The 21,293-nt window shown below is 46.1% G+C and overlaps 1 protein-coding gene across 1 annotated transcript in view; it reads right to left on the bottom strand.

The window, feature by feature from the left end:
* Positions 1 to 16,212, bottom strand: part of plxna2 (plexin A2) — a 151,816-nt gene extending 135,604 nt beyond the window's left edge. The window contains exons 1-2 of the mRNA XM_078288068.1: positions 14,998 to 16,212; positions 9,658 to 9,840 (exon numbers count right to left, since the gene is read on the bottom strand). Of these exons, the coding sequence (XP_078144194.1) occupies positions 9,658 to 9,840; positions 14,998 to 16,197 (1,383 nt within the window). The 5' untranslated portion in view covers positions 16,198 to 16,212. The remainder of the gene's footprint in view (positions 1 to 9,657; positions 9,841 to 14,997) is intronic.
* Positions 16,213 to 21,293: the final 5,081 nt, after the last annotated feature.

Below are 21,293 nucleotides of genomic sequence, written 5' to 3'. Positions count from 1 at the left end.
GAAAGAGGGAGAAATAAACAGATAGAGTAGACAGTTTCAACAGAACGGAGATACAGAGGCAATGGGAGGAGGGGGGGAATCAAGGAAAAGGAGAAAGTAAAGGCGTGCTTGCCTCTATCCTTCATTGTCAGAGATTCAGCATCCACGTTTCAGAGGTAAATAGGACATATCTCAGAGGGAAACAGGACAGCTGCGGTATTTAATGTCGCAACAAGAAGGAATACGGCAAATTACTACAATGCCTCATTGGTATTGTCATAACATCCATAATAGATGATAACCGGATGACTGTATAATGCCAAAAAGCGTATATCAAAGAATTTATTTGTGTAAAGCCCATAAAAGCTTGCTGTAAACACTGTGTGATCATAGAAATGCATTAAACAATGTTGTCACCCAGACAAGCTTAACTCGGAGAGGCCTGATAACTGCTGCTGTCTTGTATGAAGTAAGAGACAGAGGAGCAGTAAAGCTGTCCCGCTATCAGACAGAAACATTAGTCGCTGTCACACTCGGTTTGCCTTCACACAGACGAGAGTTTAGTATATCATCAAAGCCGAAACAATTCTCATTTCTGAGATCTACAACTTGAGAAGACACTTGAAATGGGAGCGCAAATTTGCAAAGTAGATGAGAGGAACGCTGCTTTGGTTCCTTGAGCAATCTAGAATCGTTCTGCATGTTATCAAACACATAAACAATGCATGTTGTTGTTTTTTTCCATTTCGTAACTGCTTCTAATGAGGATGATCATTATGATGCATGTGATGCATCTCTGTGTGATCTGGTGCATGTGAAATGGGGAAAAAATCATCAAGAACTTCAAAAAGATTCCCTCTGTTGCTGGCAACTGTTAGAGCTTCTGTCCAAGTTTACAAAGTAGTAGTTTACTCTCCCTCCCCTTCTGTCCTTTCTGTTCCCCCTTTTATCTAATTTTGGACCACTTTGAGAGCCAACAGTAATGAATTGGCTAATCACAGTTATCTGGCCTATTCAAGTGCTTTGTAAGGCAAATCAATAAAGCCTGGCATTGGGCCAGCCATCCACTTTGACAGACGTTGCTCGCTAATCTATTTCTGGAATTTTTCTGTCCTAAAGATGTTTACTCTTTCTCCCTCTGTCCCTTTTCTCTCTGTGTAATTCAGCAAGGTCAGCTGGGAAACTGAAGAAAAAAAAACCCCTCATCTTCCATGCCAGCTGGCAACTTAGAGGACAAAGGGCAAGCATTGAGTACTTAGTAAACTTCATTTGACAGAAAAATAAATTTTCTCTTTGATTGGTAGAACTGTTGGAAGTCATTGGAGCTCTGAGACGTATACCTCAGGCAAGAAAAAAACACAAGGCCTACACCCGCACTGTGCCGTTTCCACAGTAACAGATCAATAAGAGCAACGCAACAACTGATAAGAATTTCTATGAATTTCAAATGTTCTCCCTGCGGTGCCTACATTGGCTGCAGACTAAACAGGAATATTGATAGGCCGCGAGGCCCTGCCTCCCAACGCAGCGCCCTTGCATAATGTGTTGGACATATTTTTGTTGTGTTTTTATTACACATAAAGTACTTGACTGCCAGGATATGTGTTAGAAATATTCATAAGAAGGGAAAAAGGCCACTGCTTGCTTTGAGAAACGTTTGGGAATACGGAGCCTTATTTTCACATGTTTAATCTTTCTGTCTAACCAAGAAGACATGGATCTGGGCAGCCAGTGGTGTTTGATGTGGTTTCCCAATCCTAATGACACAACTGCGCCCTACATCAGCGGAAACCACACCATCCACTGCTACAGGCACAGTATGTCTCTCAGGCTTTGTGAGCAGCAGCGTGAGAGCTGAGCCAGGGTGTACACTTTCATTTCTTTCTGAGGCCCCTTCCTCCTCTCAAGTATGGCACATTTACCATGGGCACAGTAAATAATGCTGGCATCAACTGAATTTCTAACCCAATCAACAAGAAAATATGCTGGAGAAATTGGATGCGATGCTCTTTCCACTTCCAGTCTCAGGTGAAAAGTGCCACTAATCAGCAATGGGTTAATTAATCTCGCTCATGAAGTTAAGTCCAATTATGGGACGCACTCAACAGGGTAATTTGTTTCCCGACCAGCAAAAAGGCCCTAACAAATATGAAAATAAAATGCTCCGTTCGGAGAAAAACAGTGAGTTTGGTGATAAATGAATAAATCAGTAGTGCACAACATGTTTACAGGCATATGTGATTGAGTCTTTCGGGATTTGGCTACATTGGCATGGATGCGCACTACTGTATATCTACAGGCTAAATTAAGCCTGCATGTGTAAAATCCATCTGTAGTAAAATGTGTGCTCTGTATGAGCATTTGTCTCTTGTTGTTGGATAATGAAAAACGCTTCCTTCGAGACACTGGCAGAGAAAAGAGCAAGGAATTAGAGGAAGAGAATGGAGTGGGAGACACAGATAGAAGCAGCGAAAGCAACAGAGAGCTGTTTGAATGTGATTAATGAGATCACTGCAGGGTAGGCAGTGTCATGGTAATAGTCTGAGCTGGGGAGAGAGGGAGAGAAAGACAGAGAGAGAGAGAGAGAGAGAGAGAGAGAGACAGAAATAGGGATAGGGATAGGGAGAAAGAGAGGAATGAGTGAGAGGAAGAAATGAGAAAGAAAATGAGAGGGGACAGCTGGTTGACTGACCAGGCCACATTTAACTCACAACTATGATGACGATAGAGAGAGAGAGAGGGGGGGGGGGGGGAGAGAGAGAGAGACATACAGTAAATCAGAGAGATGAAGGAAGAGAGACCAGATATGAGACTTGGATGAATGGAACAGCGGGGGCTCTCAGTCTTCCGCTGGCCTTTTTGACAGTAAAGTGTTTAGAGAAGGCCTCGGCCAGGTCTGGCAGATAGAGAGGCTCCTCCTCTGAAGACGGCCATGAAAGACACAGTCTGCCGGTGCCTGGGGCCGCCGCCTCTTTATCTGGCTCAGGGTTAAGAGTCGAGCTGGAGGGGGTCAAGTGGAGGCCGGGTTCCCAAAAGGTCACACAGACGTCCTACAGGTCCACAACACACTCATTGAACAGGCAAGTCATTAGCTAGACTAGAGAGTTGGTTATGGCAAAGCACCTACAGCAGACACACACATGCACACACACAAACACACACACACAGATACGACCACAAAGCACAAAACATACCGACTCAGCCTTCCAGACTTACAACACCACAGAATAGTGTGAATTGCTTCCCCTCGGAAAACCCCAAAAAAACATGACACACCCTTTGTATTCGCCATTGCTTTTACTCTGACTAAGCAGCTTAGCAGATGCCATTAGCAGGGCCAACTTCACCGGCTAATAGTTTCTGCAGATGGACAGAGGGCTGCAGAGTCTACACTGAAGTTCCCTCAAGGATGTTCAGTAAGCGTTCAGACCGTCTGATGATCAGAGGCTGTTCTCCACAAAGCACAAAGCAGGCCTTCATACAGCACTTCACAGTGATGGTGGATTTATTGGTCATCCTCTCACGCTGTAGAGTTTAGTAAGCGGTTTGCTGCAGTCTCTCTAAGAGCCGGCATCCACAGACATCCTCAAGTTTAGGTAATGACAGAAAAAACTGAATTCACCTCTATTTGCACTTTTCCAAACAGCGCTAGTTTTACTGTAGGACTTTTCATTCAACCTCTTTCTGGGAGAAGTTGCTGCAAGTTGGTGTTGGGGAAAGATGTTCTTTCACTCGCAAAGGCAATTTCTGCAGGCAATTCTGGGCCCCCAGCTATTGCTAGTGGGCAAATTGAGGCTGTATTGCTTAGTGTAACATGATTAGAAAGATTGCTAGCAATCTAACAGAGGGAGTCCTTAAGATGACTCTCATGGATAAATATTGAAAGCTGTCGTCTCAGTGAAAGTACACTCCATGATATTTGTCATTTTGTCATTTTACCAAGTTTGAAATGTCCGTTGCTCACTTCATCAACAGGTGCATTAAGTAGGATTGTTTTCATTTCATTTTTTTAACAAGACAGAGAAAACAAAGACAATGATTTAACAAACGGATGCAATTATTTGTTCAGTGTGGGATTAATTGGACCCCACCATTCAATCTGAAAACAAAGTGATGCAACTGTCATTATAGAAGGCATTCAGTGGGAAGTGATAATTTGTGAGTATGATGATTGGAAACAAACTCTACCTGGTAGCAATTATGACAGTGTGTTTCACTTGCAATTGTATTTCTTTTCATGTCAGCTCAAGGTTAATGCAAGTCACGCAATGACAATGGAGATGTTAAATAAAACCATTTAAAATTATTTATTATTCTTCCTTTTAAATTGTTTTTTAGCAAACCCATGAGGAATTGCTAATAACCGACTGAGAAAACAATTGAGGCATCAAACAAAGTGAAGAGAGTTCATGATCATATCACACCATTGTACTGTTCTGTATATTATGATGATGATGATGATGATGAGTGCTTTGTTTATGTGTGGCACTTATGTGTGTGTGTGTGTGTGTGTGTGTGTGTGTGTGCGGGACAGGTGACAGGACCCCTCAGTTCTGTTCTCAGAGTAATTTGTACCCCTGGGGGAAAAGGATGGGCCTCCATTCAGCTGTTGCCATGGGCCTCAGCTGTTGCTAGGGACATCATCCTCAGTGCTAGTTAAAGCCTCCCTCCCTCCCTCTCTATCTCTGTCTGTCTGTCTGTCTGTCTCTCTTTCTCTCTCTCCCTCCTTTCCTACCGGTCCTCCCCCATTGTTAGGGCGACAGTCCATGGAGGCCACAGCAAACAGAGTACAGGTCAGAGAGCAGAGAGTGACAACAAAAATCTGCTCAGCTGATCTTCTCCTTCCCACTTAAAGATCCAAGCCAGGCTGAGCCAGGCCACACCAGAGCAGGGCCAGGACAAGGCCAGCAGCCTCTGGGCTCACACGCAACAGACAGATCACACTCCCTCTGAGGGGGGCTAATCCATGGAATAACTCTCTGAGGCTCAATGGGGGAGAACGCAGCATGGGTACACACACACACACTGGTAACAGTATATGTGTGTGGGAGTGGGGGTGGGGGTGGGGGGTATGAAGGAGGTTGACCACTCGTCCACCAGGGCCCTGTAGGAGCAGCTGCCTGCATTTACAAGCCTTTCAAGTCCCCGACACTTTATGCGCTACGATCAGCTGCCACCCTCAGCGATCCCCCCACCCCCCAGTACTGTCTGCACACAACCCACACACACCCTGGCCCCAAGTCAGACCACAGTGGGGGCCAGGTGAGTGGGCCACGCGCCCATTGGCCACGTTAACCAGTTCAACAGGACATTTGTCCAATTAAACACCTGAACCAGCCTTTCAAGTTCTCCCCTTCAGCTGCCAGGGGCATCATCCAAACCAATTCCTGATTTCTCACCGAGGCATGATGAGAAGAATTAATTAGGCCGAAAGCAGCACATCATGGTTGAAGGCCTGAAGGTTAAAGGCCTGGATGACATTTTCTGTCTTCAGCTATGGTTTACTGCTGATGCAAACCACCACTAATCAACCCCTCACTTCTATTCAACACTCACATCCACCACCATAATATATGGTGTTGGACTACAAAGAAAACACTGTATGCACTGCAAGGCAAAATGAGGCACTAAAAGAGTAGAGTGATTGAAAAGGCTAGCTATGTTTATAAAATGGATTGCTTCATGATTCAGTTACATGTTACTCGATTCCACTGCGTAATTGCTTGAGTCTTAACAAATGAATCTATACAGACATGGGTAACTCTGCTGAATGTAGAAAGCGGGAGAGGATGCCACATGGGAATGTGTCTCTTTGGTCTCAGGTTCAACAGCTCTTAACCCCTGCTGCTCTGTATGAGAGTACTGGGATGGAGGATGTTCATTCCCACTGTTGGCGAATTGATTCTGATTATCAGGGGAACCCTGAATGTGCCTCTGCTGAGCTCGCTTTAACCTCCCTATTCATCTATTACACTGATCTCTTTCAACATCCAATTTTACATGTGCAGCCGTGCCTTCCATCTCCGTCTATATCAAAGGCAGCGCTCCCCGCGGCTCCTCTCGCGCTTAATGCCGTCGCCACTTCCCACCAATCCCGGTCCCCGGGTGGGATATGTCTGTGCTTAAGCGCAAAATGAACCACACACAGTCTATTCCAATTTAGATGATGCAATTCTTAGGTAATGTGCGCCCAGAATAAACTGCATAGCAGATCTCCTATCTCTATAATTTGACCCACAGAGCCCTGTAGCGGTCTTTGGGTCTCCGGGTATATCGAGTGATAATGTAAATGATAGAGAGCCTGGTGAGTATCAATGTAACTCTAGGTCTAGAATTTAAATAGGACATTAACTCATGATCCAGCGGGGCTGCAAGCTCACTAGAACATCTACTGATGTTAGCTCTGGGTGGACTTAAGCCGTGGCTTTGGTCTCGTTTGCTGCTGATGGGAACTGGTTTCAGAGTAGCTGGAAAAAAGTGTGTGCAGGCCTGGACTATCGATTGCCCCCTAGCAGCTTTCTGCTGAGGTGAACATCTACTCCCCTCCACAATCAATCACTGCCTCCAGGGGTGCCACCCAGAAGTCCACAACCACTTTCTGATAGCCACATGACACAGACGACTGAGACTGCTGGTACACACCTAATGCAAAATTGCCGAGCGATAAAACTGGATTTTACTGTAAACTGGAAATGAAACTACGGCACCTTAATGAAATATAGATTTGTGTTTGTGCCTGTATCACACAATAAAATGTAATCACTTCACACCCTATACTCACCTCCACAGCATGTGAGCTCTAATATATGAGACTCACAACTGTAATGTGTCTTGAGTGCTTCCTGCAGTCTATCACACTACAGTACATATGCATTCTCCTCACCTCAGTGTCTGCTCACTCCCCCCACCTTCTTAACCCCTGTTCCTCAATCAATCCCCTGCAAAAGCCTGCCACGGGCAGCGGCATCCGCCAACACTATCCCTCCCGCTTCGCCATGCTCCAGCAGAGCCCAGGAAACAGCAGCATATACAGCAGGAGCCGGTCTGCAGGGAGGGAGCGAGAGAGGGAGATGGAGGGAGGGAAGGAGGGGCGGGATTGAATGGGGAAGCGGGAGATGGTGGGCAGGAGGAGGAGGAGGAGGGGGGGGGAGTCTTTGGGAAGGGAGCCAATCCAATTACAGGCAGCGGTGCAGCCCTGGTTTCTTCAGCGGCACTAAATTCACATTTCAACGGTCTCTTCCTCCCTCCCCCACCACCTTCTTCCTTTTCGTTCTATCTCCCTCTCTCTCTCTCTCTCTCTCTCTCTCTCTCTCTCTCTCTCTCTCTCTCTCTCTCTCTCTCTCTCTCTCTCTCTCTCTCTCTCTCTCTCTCTTCCTGCCACTCTCTCTCTGTCTCTCTTATTCTTTTTTTTTTCTCATCATGGCTCTCACGCTCACACCCGCCACCCCATCCCCCTTCTCCCTCTCTGTCTCTCTTGGTAGCATGAAAGAGGTGGAGGTATAGAGCTGTGTCACCAACCAAGCATCAAATCCTGTCACCCTATAGCAGTGTCACGCTTCGATCTGCAGCACCCCACCCCCCCTCATCCCCCCAAAACCCCCCATGGCCTGACAGCGGCATACCAGCCCCCAGGAGAGGGGCTGCAGCCAGGCCTCATCAGGTCACCCTATCCTCCTGCTCTCCCTGTGACACTCAAGGGAGTGGACGGATAACACCCTAAACCTACACACATGCATACTTCAGGCACACACACACAGACACACACGCACACACACACACACACACACACACACACACACAAAGCAGCCCTCATCCTGCCACCATTCTTGTCATCTTTTTGCTTGATAAAATGAAAGAAGTGAGAATACTTCCACCCAGAGAGCAAAATTTTCCTCCATTTCTCACCTATAGCTAACGTGTGAGAGAACAATGACTAATTATGAGGAAAATGAATCGGGGGATGAGGGTGCAATATTTCGGCTGATTTTTATTATTGGTAACTGTAATGTTGTTACTGAACAACATTGAAATTGTTATTGAAATCGTGATTTGTCACACAACTCATTACTGAGAAAAGTAATAGTTGGTGAGCGATGCATTACCACCCAATACTGTTGTCCTGTGTGGATCAGCTCTACGGCTGACTGCTCCACCAGGCTTTTCTGTTCCTGGGCTGGCCAGTGGACCGTGGCACCTCGTCTCCTGGTGCACTTCTCATATCCTGGTTAATTCCTCCCCCATGTTAGCGTTACTGTGGTTACAGTCATGCCCTGCGAGGAGACAGCCAGTGTAGGCGCCGGCACACAGGGCTATTTTGCATGGATTTTCAAACAGAGAGCACAAGATAGGAGATGGAGGCAGAGGATTGTGGGAAGGCAGTTCAGGCAGGCGGCAGCAGAAAAGAGTGTGGAAGGAAACGGGGAGATAAAAACAATATGCAGGCAACAGCAATGGAATTGGGTGAACACTGTTCTCTGTCTCATCTAATTTAACCATGTAGAAAAAAAGTGATAAATTATTAAGCAGCTCAAACGGGGGGATTACATAGAATGAATCTTCTCTCTAGCATAGCCTGATTGGGGCATTGATTCAATTATGAATAAATGAATGCAAAGACCAAAATAACCCAGGACCATTTGTGTTTCATTGCCAGGCTTGGAATAATAAAGAGCATGCCAAAACAGGTATCAAAATGGTTTTAGCCGTTTGCTCTCTTTCCTCCTCTCCATCTTTTTTTTCTGAGCTGCATGCAGCTGTTGGTAGCATGGGAGGCTGTAGTGTATGTGCCAGTTACCGCCCATGTGACGCACGTTCCCGCTGTCACTCAAACAGAGGCAGTCCCAAGGGAGGAGGAGCCAAGTGACTGCTGACAAATCCTTCAACCAGCCGCCTTAACTGCAGTCCAGAAAGCATCATCAGTATGCAATACAACCAACCATTGAGACACAGAGGATCTACACAAACACATCTACATTCAACATACAACATACAGCAGTCTGGGATGACGTCAGTGCCTAAACAGCTCCATAGCTGTTCAAAATGAACAAGCAAAACCTCGGCATTTCTGATTGACAATCCCACGTTCATACCACCTTGAACTCAAGAGCTTCATGAATAGCTTTCACCTTCCACACCATTCAACCCTCTCAGTGAGTAATCTCACCTAATACCTTATTTCTTGTGGCTGGAGTGAGAAATCTGTCATTATTACCTGGCCAGCAGCTCTTAACCCTCTTTAGCGTCTGCGTTCTCCTATGGAGACCAAGAGGTTTACATGGGTCTGGTCTCTCTTGCCTCCCAGTGGGCCACAGGCGGAAAGGTGCCTATTAAAATTAATGGGCCAGTGCAGGTTATTCAACACTGCGACACTGGAGCTCACTTAACAAGGAACTGGTAATGACCACTACAGAGAGCCGGCCACTGCCATTCCCCTTCTCCAACGCTTTGACAGCAGGCATTAAATATTGAGGAGAAAAGTTTCCCGGTGACCATGATCCATCTGCACAGGAACAGGACCACTTCTCAGTGTCTGTACCCCACGGGCCGCTGGACAGCACGGAGTCCTTACGTATCACAATGATGAAGTGAGCTGAAATCTCCTAGAACAGACCTTTAACTGCTGGACGAGAATAGCCCAAGGAAAAGGAGGAATGGATTTAGCGAATGCCTGTTACTGACCTTCTTCAGGCGTCCGCTCTTGGTGCCCACGAAGGCCACGCAGTAGCCGTTGTAGACATAGGAGGTGACGGAGGTCATGCGGTCGCGGGTCTCTGTGTAGAGAGTGTGCCCGGTCACCAGCTGGGAACCGCCGAGCGGCTGGTTGATGTCCAGACCGCAGAAGGAGTCGTCAATAGGCACCGGCTAGAGGAGGAGAGGAGAAACAAAGGTTATAGAAGGAGAGGTATGAATGACAGACGGGACAATTAAAGTGGAAACTGAGAGACGGAAAAGTAGAGATTAGAGAAAAGGCAAAAAAAAAGTGATAGGGAATATGAGACAAATGTGTCACATAGAGACTCTAGACATGGAATGTAAAAGAAGGAGTGACAAAAATACCTCAGAGAGAGAGACACAGTCTTAGAGAATGAGACGTCAGGAGAGCGGAGAGGCTGAGAACCAGGAGGGTTATAAAAGAAGACAGCTCAGTAGGGAGGAAAGATGAAGGTGACAGAGTGAGACAGAAAGAGGGAGCGATGGTCAAAGTTGCGGAAAACGGTGGCAGTGTCAGGGAGCGTCTGGGACGGAAATGAGCGGGCCGAGAGAGGTGAGCGTGAGAGAGAGAGAGGGAGGGAGGGAGGGAGGGAGGGAGGGAGGTCAGAGAGAGGTGGAGGTGTGCGAGTGAGTCTCCCGGCCAGACAAACGTTTGCCTTTCTGTTCCACTTGGCAGACATGTTTCAGCCACGCCTGACTGAGCCCCACCTTGCTCTCACCGTGGCTCATTACCCTGGCCTATCATCACACCTCTGCAGCAAGACACACACTGCATGATAACTATGTGCAGCGGCAAACACACTGCATGATAACTATGCAACCCTGAAAGAGGCACGCATTTAAGTGAAGGGTATGTGTTGATCCGTATTTACTCATTCATTGGAAAATAATTACCACCATAGAGCCTCATTAAGTTCGACTTTAATCATTCTTCTTGGCAAAGTTTATGGGTGATTATATATCTTGCAAGGATTGTTTGTAGTGGAGACTGGAACGAAACTACCAGTCAAGAGTTTGGACACAAGCATTTTTCTTTATTTTTTACAATTTTTCACATTTTAGAATAATAGTAAAGACGTCAAAACTATGAAATAACACAAATGGAATTATGCAAATTTCAAGCATTAGCCTTTAGATCAAAATGGCTTTAAGATAATGAAAATCTTTCAATCTGGTGTGTCCAAACTTTTGACTGGTAGTGTGCACCGTCTTCTAGTCTATCCCAGATAGGAGAAGGAGAGAGGAAGGAAGAGGAAGAGGAAGAGGAGGTAGAGGTGAAGGAGGAGGAGGAAGAGGAAGGTCTTTCTGGTGTTGAATCAGGTCAGCTGAGACAGTCTGAGTGGCAGTGGCCTCAAAGTGCCATGTGGAGTAAGTGAGATTGCCAGGCAGGCTGGAGCCCAGCATCGCTCTCAGTGAATTTCCCATAGTCTCTGTCACACTAACTATTTCTCTCTCTTTTTTCTCTGACTTTGTACCGCTCTTCCTCCACCCCCAACTCATTAATTCTCCCTCTGTAGCTATGTCTATCTCTCTGTCTTCTCTCTCTCTCTCTCTCTCTCTCTCTCTCTCTCTCTCTCTCTCTCTCTCTCTCTCTCTCTCTCTCTCAGAAAGGGCTAGACAGACGACGGTGAGTGGCATCTCCCTCCCTGGGAGCCACCTCAGCCTCACACGACACACCGCGGCCATAAAACCTTTTACTACCACGCAGATTTTCATGAGCTGAGCAAAAGCAATAACGCTGACGGGGAATAATCGCCTCCGCTCTTACAGTCACGCCCCCCATTTTATGGCATTTCCTTTTTTATTCCACTGCCCAAAATAGCACAGAGGTCTACAGCATATTTGAATTAGAAAATGTACACCGAGGTAAGCTTACAGTACATTTTCCTTTTTCTCTTTGGGTTTTAAAATCAAATCTATATCATTGTTTAAAGCTTGTTTACATTTTAAGCATATCCTGATTAGTCATGGACACACAGACTGAATCAGATGGGAGATCTACAGCTATAAACAGAGCCGGAGAAACAGCCGTGAGTTCCAGACTCTGGCTTATCAATAGCTACTCCCTCAGATGCATCCAGCTATTCCACACGGTCTGTTGGGCTCCAGACCATTTGGTTCTGATTATATCTAGATTGTTTAGATGATGTACGCTTAGCAGACTTGGCAGCCAACCCAACTCCCCCTGGATCCCATGTGGTTGAGTTTTCCAGTTCACCTTCTCGCAGATCCCCCCCCCCCCCCCCCCCCACCCCCCCCCGCCCCTTGTATTATAGTAAATCTCGCAAATAGTTGAGAAATGTTGATTCACCACATCCCCGTCTGTTTCATGTGATGCGAATTGCATTGATTATCTTTAGCAGAGCTGTGGTGAGGCTAAAAATAACTGACTGTAACCCTGTACGATTAATCCTTATCGAATAACTCACGATACAAAAATAATGGATGTTTAATCTATACTGAGCATCAGCTGCTACTCTTGGCTGGTCTGCTTCCACAGTGGGCTACATAATGATGTTAAACAATGAAACACAGTGTTCCACAGTTGTACGTCAACATTTGTGTGGAATTTGAATGAGGGATGAAATACATGACAGGATATCTGGTCTCAGACTCCCACTCTCCCACGGTATGTCAGTGTTATCAATACTAGTTCCCCTTTGCTCTCACATGGGTGGTTAATTAGTTGGGAAGCCATGAGCTGGAAAGAGAAAGACAGGCTGATAGTATTAGAGACACACACACGCAGTGAGACAGGGACTGATACAGGGAGAATCCTATCATGGTTCGCCTCCCTGGGAGTGACTGCAGCGATGGTGTGAATCTCCAGATGGCAGAAGGCTGGACGGCTGGGTGATAAATCTTTGATTGGCTGCTGTCTCTGAATCCCCTGGCTCAACCTCAGCTTCATCCCCAGCCCCAGACTTGGCCTGTATGTAAGCGTACACAGTGAAACGTCTGCAGGATGGGAATGAGAGCAACAGATATATTTAAGGTTCTCTGCTTTGAGCTTACTGGCTATACCTGCTGTTAGCAATGGGCCAGAGGAAAGGCAATGTGGAATTTCCTCAGAAACCAAGTGAGGTACATAAAGAAAAAAAACGAGTTAGTCTCTCGGGCTGGTCTCACCTTGATTCACCTCTTTTTTGATGGATCTCAGGCATATAAAGAGATGCATAGTTCTAGGCCAAGTCAGTTTAGAACAAGAGCATATTTTCTTATAAGAGAGGCAAGCGTGTGAAGCATATGCCTCTGTTAGAAAAAGCAGCCACACTGCTTTAGCTGGGGATTTAAAGCAAACAGTCAAGGTTAGCATGGCTGACATATCCTGCTGTTAAATGTAATTTGTATGGGCTTTAAGACTTCCTCATCCATTGACATCTATCTGCATAATCCATATAATGCTATGGATTTATTGACTGCTCATTGACCGCGAGGACAGGGTCTTAAGGATGGTATTTTGCATCTTCTTATCTGTGGGGCTACACACACAAGGCCTGCGTATCCTTGGTTTGTAACGTGAAAGGAGAGCGGAACGTTATTGGCAGCGCACGCCTGAAGAATGGAGTGGGAGGTGTAGCTTTGCAGGTAGCTAGCTATAATAGCGCCTGGCACCCTTCAGAGTATACTGAAGGCCCCGCGGGGAGATGATAGGGGATTCTTCTGGGAGACTGGAAAACGGTTCTAATTCCGGCTCCCACGGTAAGAAAGCCTTCCGACCTCAGCATTGTCGTCGCTATATACCGCCTCCTCTACCATTTCTCCCTCCTCCGCCTACTCTCCTTCTTTCCGACCTCCTCCTATCTCCTTCTCAGTGGAGCTAATGAAACCGAACAGCGCCAGTTCCAGATAATGTCTCCCTCCTCCTGACAATCACCTCTGACATTGCACTAATGGGGAATTTACTGATGTTAATAAAAGTGGTCAATAGAGTGCCCTGGGGGGATTAGCAACAAAGGATGCTGAGCGCTGGTTCTCATCATAGCGGGGATGGGGATATCATTAAAACCCTAAAAAAACATCAAGTTCTCCCCCCACCCCCACCCCACACACACACACACACACATATAGGTATTCACATGCCCTATGATGAGGACACATTTCTTATATACACATATAAGCCTGAATATACACATACTGCATACCCACCTCCACACACACACACACACACACACACACACACACATGCGCTATAAGCATGAGACATACACTTAGCTAGTCATTAATGTTCATTATTCCTTTTTAATTCCTATTAGCAATTAGAGAATGAAGACACAGAGGACTGTAGCCTCCTGGGACTGAATGAAAATAAAGAAACTTAATTTTACTTGACAACATGTAGCAGATATGTGGCCTTGTATTATAGAATAATTGGGGATTTCAGAGTGAGTAGACTGGCCTGTGATCTATGCCAGCAGTAAAAGCAGACTACCATGAGCTATACCCCCCACTACTTCTCTCGCTCTGCTAGGGAGAAAGTGTATTTATTTGTATTGTGCTCGAGGAGAACATTATCACTTTGATGGTTGCCAAGAAAAATAAATCCCTCCTAATTTATGAATATCTCTCATTGAGATATAGTTTAAAATGGCTGTTCTCTGATATCAGAGCTGCAAAACAATTAGGCATAATTACATGTAGTGCAAGAATAATTTGATAACAGAAACTATACTACACCAGGCAGTCAAAAGCATTTCAAGATAATTGCTGTGTTTATTTGTATTATGGCATACACCCTGACTATGTTCAACATTGTGGTTCCTAGGCTCATTGAGAAGCTTTGGTCATTCCCCAGCTGTTTAGGGTTTTATTTTTAAGGAAGGAAACATGAGATGTTTTTAAATCAAGTGTTCTTGCACCACCATAGAATCCTACACTGATTCAAATGTACAGTAGATAAATTATTCTGTTGCCTCTATTCATTGATTGTGCGCTGATGCAAACTCCCAGTGAAAACAGAAATGCTGCACTGTATATCAGTGAGGTCCTGCTTCATCTCAAAGCAACTTTAGATGTGCAAGAAAAGATTGTCCAGATGATAACTGTATACATGATTTGGTTTTGATGCGTTATCTTACATTTCCCAATAATAACAGCATTGCACTGTTGGATTAACATACATAATATGAAATGAAACTGCAGTGTTAGTCATATTCTCACCACATGAAAATGGAATACTGCGGTAATCATTTCCATACTGAGTATCGGTGAGTAGAGTATAGTAAGTATAAATCTGTGTATGTGTTTGTGTGTGTATGTTTCCGTGTATGAACGTGTTTTCAATTAGTGCATGTCACTGTAACTCACCGCTTTGGTACATTGCACGTCCTTCCCCAGCAGCCAGTTGAGCTCCAGGTGTCCCTCTCCCTGGTAGCAGGACTGCAAGCGCTCCTTGATCCGCGCGTTGATGTCTCGAATGGTGAAGACGCAGAGTGCCGAGTCATCTGGCGGCCGGTGGAACTGCTTCTGGCCCTTGGAGAAGACGGTGAAGAGCACGTCGTCCTGGGCGCTGATGCCGAGCGAGGCGGCGAGGACGCGGCCCGGCTTGCCCAGGTAGGCGGCCTGCAGCAGCCGGTACTCCACGCCGTTCTTCACGCAGCCGACGGGCAGCGAAACGTAGGAGTGAAACTTGCGGTCGTCCTTGCAGAGGCGGACGATGCGAGAGGTGTAGAAGAGGTCGCTGGTGGAGCCGCCGGATGACATGCTGTTCTCTGGCGTCTCGGGCTGGACGGTCAGGAAGTAAACAAAGCTGCCACTGGCAAAGCCGTACACATAGTAGATGTCAAAGTGGGAGACCAGCGCCAGTGTGTCTGACGGTATCTTGATGAGGGAGGACACAAAGTCGGTGTGCAATTCATAGTCGAGCATAGCGGAGGATTCTGGGTCACGGGGCAGCTTTCGACTGGAGATGGTAGGAAAGTAGTCCTGTTTTCCATCTACTGCAGTGCCGATAAATAGGGTGCCATCCTGGCCCAGCGAGGGCACAATGACTCCATACATGGTCCCAGTCTGGTTGACACTGGAGAGGTAGTGTTCTTTCTTATGGGAGGGTTCCACCAGGATAAAGAGGTCATCCAGTCTGAGGAGCTTGCAGACACCCTGGTAGAGGCTGCCACAGGCGAGCAACCGATTCTGGGAGTAATCAATGAGAAGGAGCTTGTTGACATTGTTGGTGGAGACCAGGGGCTCGGAGCAGGGCTGGACGATCAGTGGGGGGTAGCAGGCCTTGTTGTCATCCTCTGGGCCCGTGTCATGGGAGACGAGAAGGGTCAGGTTGCCTGAGAGCTTGTAGACACGGTTGACCGCTCCGATGTACAGCGCTCCTGTGGTTTGGTGGACGGTCAGGTGGTTGAAGGCCCACTCGCGCCGTTCTGGGTGGAAACTAGTGAATGTCTGCCCACTGCACAAGGTGGGGATTACTAAGAGCCAGCAGCCTAGTAGAGCAGCTACAGCTCCTACTCTAGGCCCAGGTGATAAAGTCCTGCGTGTAACCCGCCGGCCCTCCATATCTAACGGGCCTGCAAGGCAACAGCAGAGGAAGCAAAGAGAATGGATGAGGAGGAGGGAGGATACCTTCGCCTTTATGTTGTTGAAGGCTTACTTGCAGGTTGAAGCTTCACAAGGGTCTTCACATGTTTCTGAAAAAGACAACAAGAAAAAAGAGAGAAGATATTAGAGTTATCACAGTCTGACTCATATACCCTCCAAAGGGAAACAGATATGAGCAAATGGAAAAAGCTCGTCGCGAGAGATGTGGCGGCTTGAGAAAGGTCAAAGTTCATCCTCAGTAAGGCGATGAGCTGTGAAGAATTGGAATAGAGGCTTACAGAGACAATGGGAGGAAACCTTTGTGGTGCACATTCCAAAGGAGTTGCTGGACAGGGCAGGACAATGCAGGAAGGAGAGGCAGGTTACAGCAACGGAAATTAGCCTGACCTGACTCATACTGCCGCTGCTGCTTCATCAAGCACTGAGCAAGGGGTTTCTAGGAACAGAACAGCAGCGAACACAGAGACTGCCCACAGCCTCACATTGCACACATACAGCCTTGGCAATGAGTCATCACTCTTGTCACTTCAAAGTTATTGAAACTCACTAAAGGCTAATCTCCTTAATGGCGTATCTAATTAGATAACATGACATATGACATAAAATTGTGACACGTTTTTGCTTTTTGCATTTATGTCTAAAAAACAAAGCTATAATACATCTCTGAAAATAATAAAAATAGTAACAATAATAGATGCGATCATAGCATGGCAGCATGAAGTGGTGACTTTGACTGTGACCTTTGCTGATGAAACAACAAAAAAACAAAATCTAACAATGAATGTAATATCAGATAAATTAGCACAGAGCTGAAATTCCTGTGCTCACTATTCCTTTGAAACAACAGCCTCCCTATTACAATTATGCATTAACCCCCTCCATCAACCCACACCCCTATCACTTGTCCCCTTTTCCTATCTATCTGTGAAAACATACATCAAGCAAAGTCTGCAATTTATGTAACCATGCTCAGCCTGGGCTGCAGAGATCTCTCTCCATGTACCATAAATCAAGAGACGGAGCCCCCTCTATTCAGTCTATCCCCGGGAGTTAATTATCTCGTCCAGTGGAAAGGAAGGCCTGGATCTTATTACTGGAACAAAGTGAGAACAAATTGGGAGCCAGTTCCACACACCCCTCCCCTCGCTCCTTGCTCTTTAAGGGGCCTGTTATACAGAATCTGAATCTATTAATTATTCTTTTCCAAACGTTGCTGTTGTTTTTTATCCTTTTATTCTATTTATCTCCTGCTGACATGATCAGATCCTGGAGGGATTAATCACTGGCAGCAGAACAATCATCCTTAAATGAATCAGGCCACCGTATTAGATATACACACAGCTTCCCTCCTAAAACACCAGCCAAGACAATCTGTGTATGTGTGTGCTTGCATGTGTGTGTGTGTGTGTCTCGTTCCCCCAGTATTATCAGCATACTCTATCAGAACCGAGCAGTGTACGGGGCTAACAAGTGGAGACAATGGCAGTGCATCCCAAAATCAAGTATGATTAGGCGTAGCGATCCAACAAGGGTAATTACTGGGGAGCTGGAGGAGGTAAGCTGGGGAGCAACATGGGGACGCCAGGGGCTTGAACGTAAATACATCGTTCGTCACGCTCCAGATTTGCATTTCCAGCAGTGAGGGCACGGAGAATCAAGGGTGAAAGATGTGGCTGGAATAATCAGCTGCTGCGCCTTGAATTAACAAGCGTTTGGAACAGAACAGAACAGGACAGAAAGGGAGTATAATGTGAGAGGGATAAATACAGCAACTGTGTTCAAGGCAGGTCTGATTTGCAGTGCAGATTTAGGATTCCCTCTGAACCGTGTCTGCCCTTTTATAGGCCTCGTTCGAAATCTGGTAATGGCCATCTTGGGGTCCCACCCGTCCTCCTGTGATCAACGGGTATGCTACTCAGCTCAGACTTAAATATAGACTCTTAGGGAGTGTATTGATCCATGTGTCCATAAACACAGGTCCTAAGGCCCAGTCAAGCTGTTCACGGCGTGTGCGCAGGCTGAGGTGTGGGAGGCGCCGTGTCCCAGAAGCACTTTATTAGCATGGTCATAAAAGTGCCACAGCAGTGAAGCAGCTAGGATCGGGTCCCTCGCCCTCACCTGTCCCCCCCCCCTCTCCCTCCCTCACGTTCAGCCGCCTGCCCTACGCCATGCTCCTTTGTTTGAGTTTGCACATGCTAGATGTGCAAAGTGGATCCCTTTGGTGGTATAATCAGCCTCCTGCTGAGCCAGCTCTTTCCTCAAGCTCCAGCTTTTTGCCCTTTAGGGCTTTAGAAGCACCCTGGCCCCTCCCCTCATGGCAGATATGTGTACCACATTTACTCCCATCCTTCTCTCCCCCCTCTCCCTTTCTTTCTCCCCCAGTCCTTGCGAGAAATATATGCATCACTCCCTTTTCATGTTGTGGCGACAGCTGCAGAGACAGAGAGAGCGACTGAATGGCGTAAATAAATGGCTCCTCAAAGGTTAGCTTTTCATATTGCTTTCGGTGACAGAGGGAATGAAGTCTTTGTTTAAGTTGATTGCGTGACCGCCTCTTTGTTGCACTTGACAGAGACTTCTCATTATGCAACTAAGGACAAGACTTGAAAAGAATCCGAACAACACTGATTCAGCCCTTGTGCTCTTTAGTTCAAAGCTGTGTCTTTTTTTCTGTTTATGAGGAGTCAGAATTACCAGGAAGAAAATTAACATATAAATACAACCAGCAGTGATTCATACTTAAGCATAGATACCCATTGACCAAGAGAAAAGAGAGGGTGTGTTGAGTTATGGTTGTGTTGGCAGTGGTTATATTGTGGGAGAAGTAGCATAATGGTGGCATTCTCAGGATTTAATTGCAAATAAAAATCAGCAACTAAGAAAATTTAGCCCCTGCAATGTGCAAGCACCACTTTCGACATCAGTGTTGCCTCTGTACCAACTCTGCAGTATCAGCAATATTCAACACATTATGAGGAGTTATCTCTGTCTCTGCTGACACACTACACCAAATGCGACAAGCCCTGTTTGTGAGTTAGGTTCGATTTGTAGACACATTACAACTGTAGGAGTTGCGCTGAGGCAGAAAGATGGATTGGCTTAATGACAAATTGTCAGCTGTTCTAGGGTGTTTGTTACATCCCATAAGCTTATGAAATGCAATTATCCCTTTCTTGATTTCTCCTTTGGCCCAAAGATCCAGGATGTGATGTCCAACCTCTCCACATTGGCTTGAATCATTACAAACCCCTCTGGATACTGCTATCATGGTCACTGACAGTAGACTTCCATTCTACCGCTCACCTGAAAATCTTGCACATGAGGCAAAGAAACTCCAGAGAATCAAGCCAAGAGAGACAGAAAAACACCCGCATTCCAGCACACACAGAAGCTGTGATCATGGCTTGGAGAAAAGACTGTTTTTGCAAAACTCCCCATTCATAATGAATAGTCAGGCACACAAAACCCCGCATTGGCACGCTCAGCCGGGCTGCTTCCGAGCGCTTGTTAAACAAACGGGCCCCACTGGCTGCCTGCACTCTGTCAGTGCGCCTGGTTGCTGGTCCCTGTGCTGAAATGCTGGCGATGCCCCCAGCCACTGGGCAAGATGCGGCGGCGGTGCCAACAGTGGTCACAGGGAGCTGCATTGTGGCCGATTATCTCTGGAAGAGAAGCCCTTTCCATACGGGAGCAGCGGGAGGAACGGGCAAGAAGAAAAGAGATGAGAAAAGGCTGCGAGGGAGAGCGAACAATGACAAACAACTCAAACCATCATAGAGGGTTATGGACACAGCAGCCTGAGGACAGTGAGGCAGCCAGCACACCGACTCACGAGACTCCAGGCTTTAGGAAGAGACCTCTGAGCGGGCGAGAGCAGCTCTGAACCCCAGTCACCCTGAAATAGGCAGCAGGTCTTTTGCCTTTGTGTCTCTTGACTCTTTTCCCTTTTTTTCCCCCGCATACTAAGCTTCTTAACAATGCAGCCAAATTTGCTTGATCTCCTAAATTCATATTTACGGCAATTGTATTCCAGGAGATAAAGAACATAAACCGAAATCCGGTTACGGTGCTAAATCCATTGTTGTGGGATAGGGAAAGGAAATGACAGATTGGAATTTCATGCCTTGGATTAATGTGTTATTCCCTGAATGATTAATGTAAAGCGTGAAATCTTGACGCTTAAGTAAAACTGATACGCTACAATTCAAAGAGACAACTTGGGAGAAAAACCAACAAACAAATAATTTAAAACCAGCTAATCAAGAAAAGTAAGAGGTTTAAAAAGTGTTAAACTTTTTCTCATTATTTCCATAGCTGTGGCCATTTGCTTGGTAAAAATAGAAAGTTTAATCTTCCCCGAAGGGAGATCTTTTTCTATAGGAGCCTATAAAAAAGCGATTAGCAGGAGAGGTTCGTCCATTTGTCTTCTCTCTTAACTGACATCAACGGCGGAGATAATGAGAGGCCTCTCCGCCGTCTCGTGGCGTAGAGTTGGAGTAGTTATATTTGTACATTCCTTTGTCTCTATAGGAAATGACTCTCTCTGCTGCACTGCCAGCTCTGTCTGTCTGCTTCCAAGAAAACTCAGCAGATCCATCCTGCCATCCCTCCATCCTTCCAGCCACCACAAGGAAATGACACAGTAGCAAAGTAGAGGGATAACACCCTCGGAAACCACAGGCCCACCAGTAACTCCTACCATTTCACTCTGTGTGGTTTCCTGTGCTGTGGAATTTGGGGGAGGTTGATTACGTTGAATATTTCCTTCTCTGACAGGATTCATAATTCAAAACAGAGTGCGTCATTTGTAATGACACAACATTAGGCCCTAATACTGAGGCGTTAAGTGTATGTGACACTGATGTCATAAAAAAGGCTTGCTCAAGAACAGTAGAAACGCTGCTGTTACTAATTTAAGGCCAACATAATGCAAATTCTACTCATAGCTTTTCCATAAACAACCGGTTTATTTGTTTGTGTTTATCTTGAGACATGATCTGTGCTAGGCTCTGAGCTATGATTAAAAGAGGTATAATTTAGTAGTGCATAGTAAA

Source organism: Centroberyx gerrardi, chromosome 14 (assembly GCF_048128805.1).
Source record: "Centroberyx gerrardi isolate f3 chromosome 14, fCenGer3.hap1.cur.20231027, whole genome shotgun sequence".
Classification (NCBI taxonomy): domain Eukaryota; kingdom Metazoa; phylum Chordata; class Actinopteri; order Beryciformes; family Berycidae; genus Centroberyx; species Centroberyx gerrardi.
The sequence above is the reverse complement of the archived record's forward strand: the minus strand, read 5'-3'. Positions and strand labels throughout refer to the sequence as shown.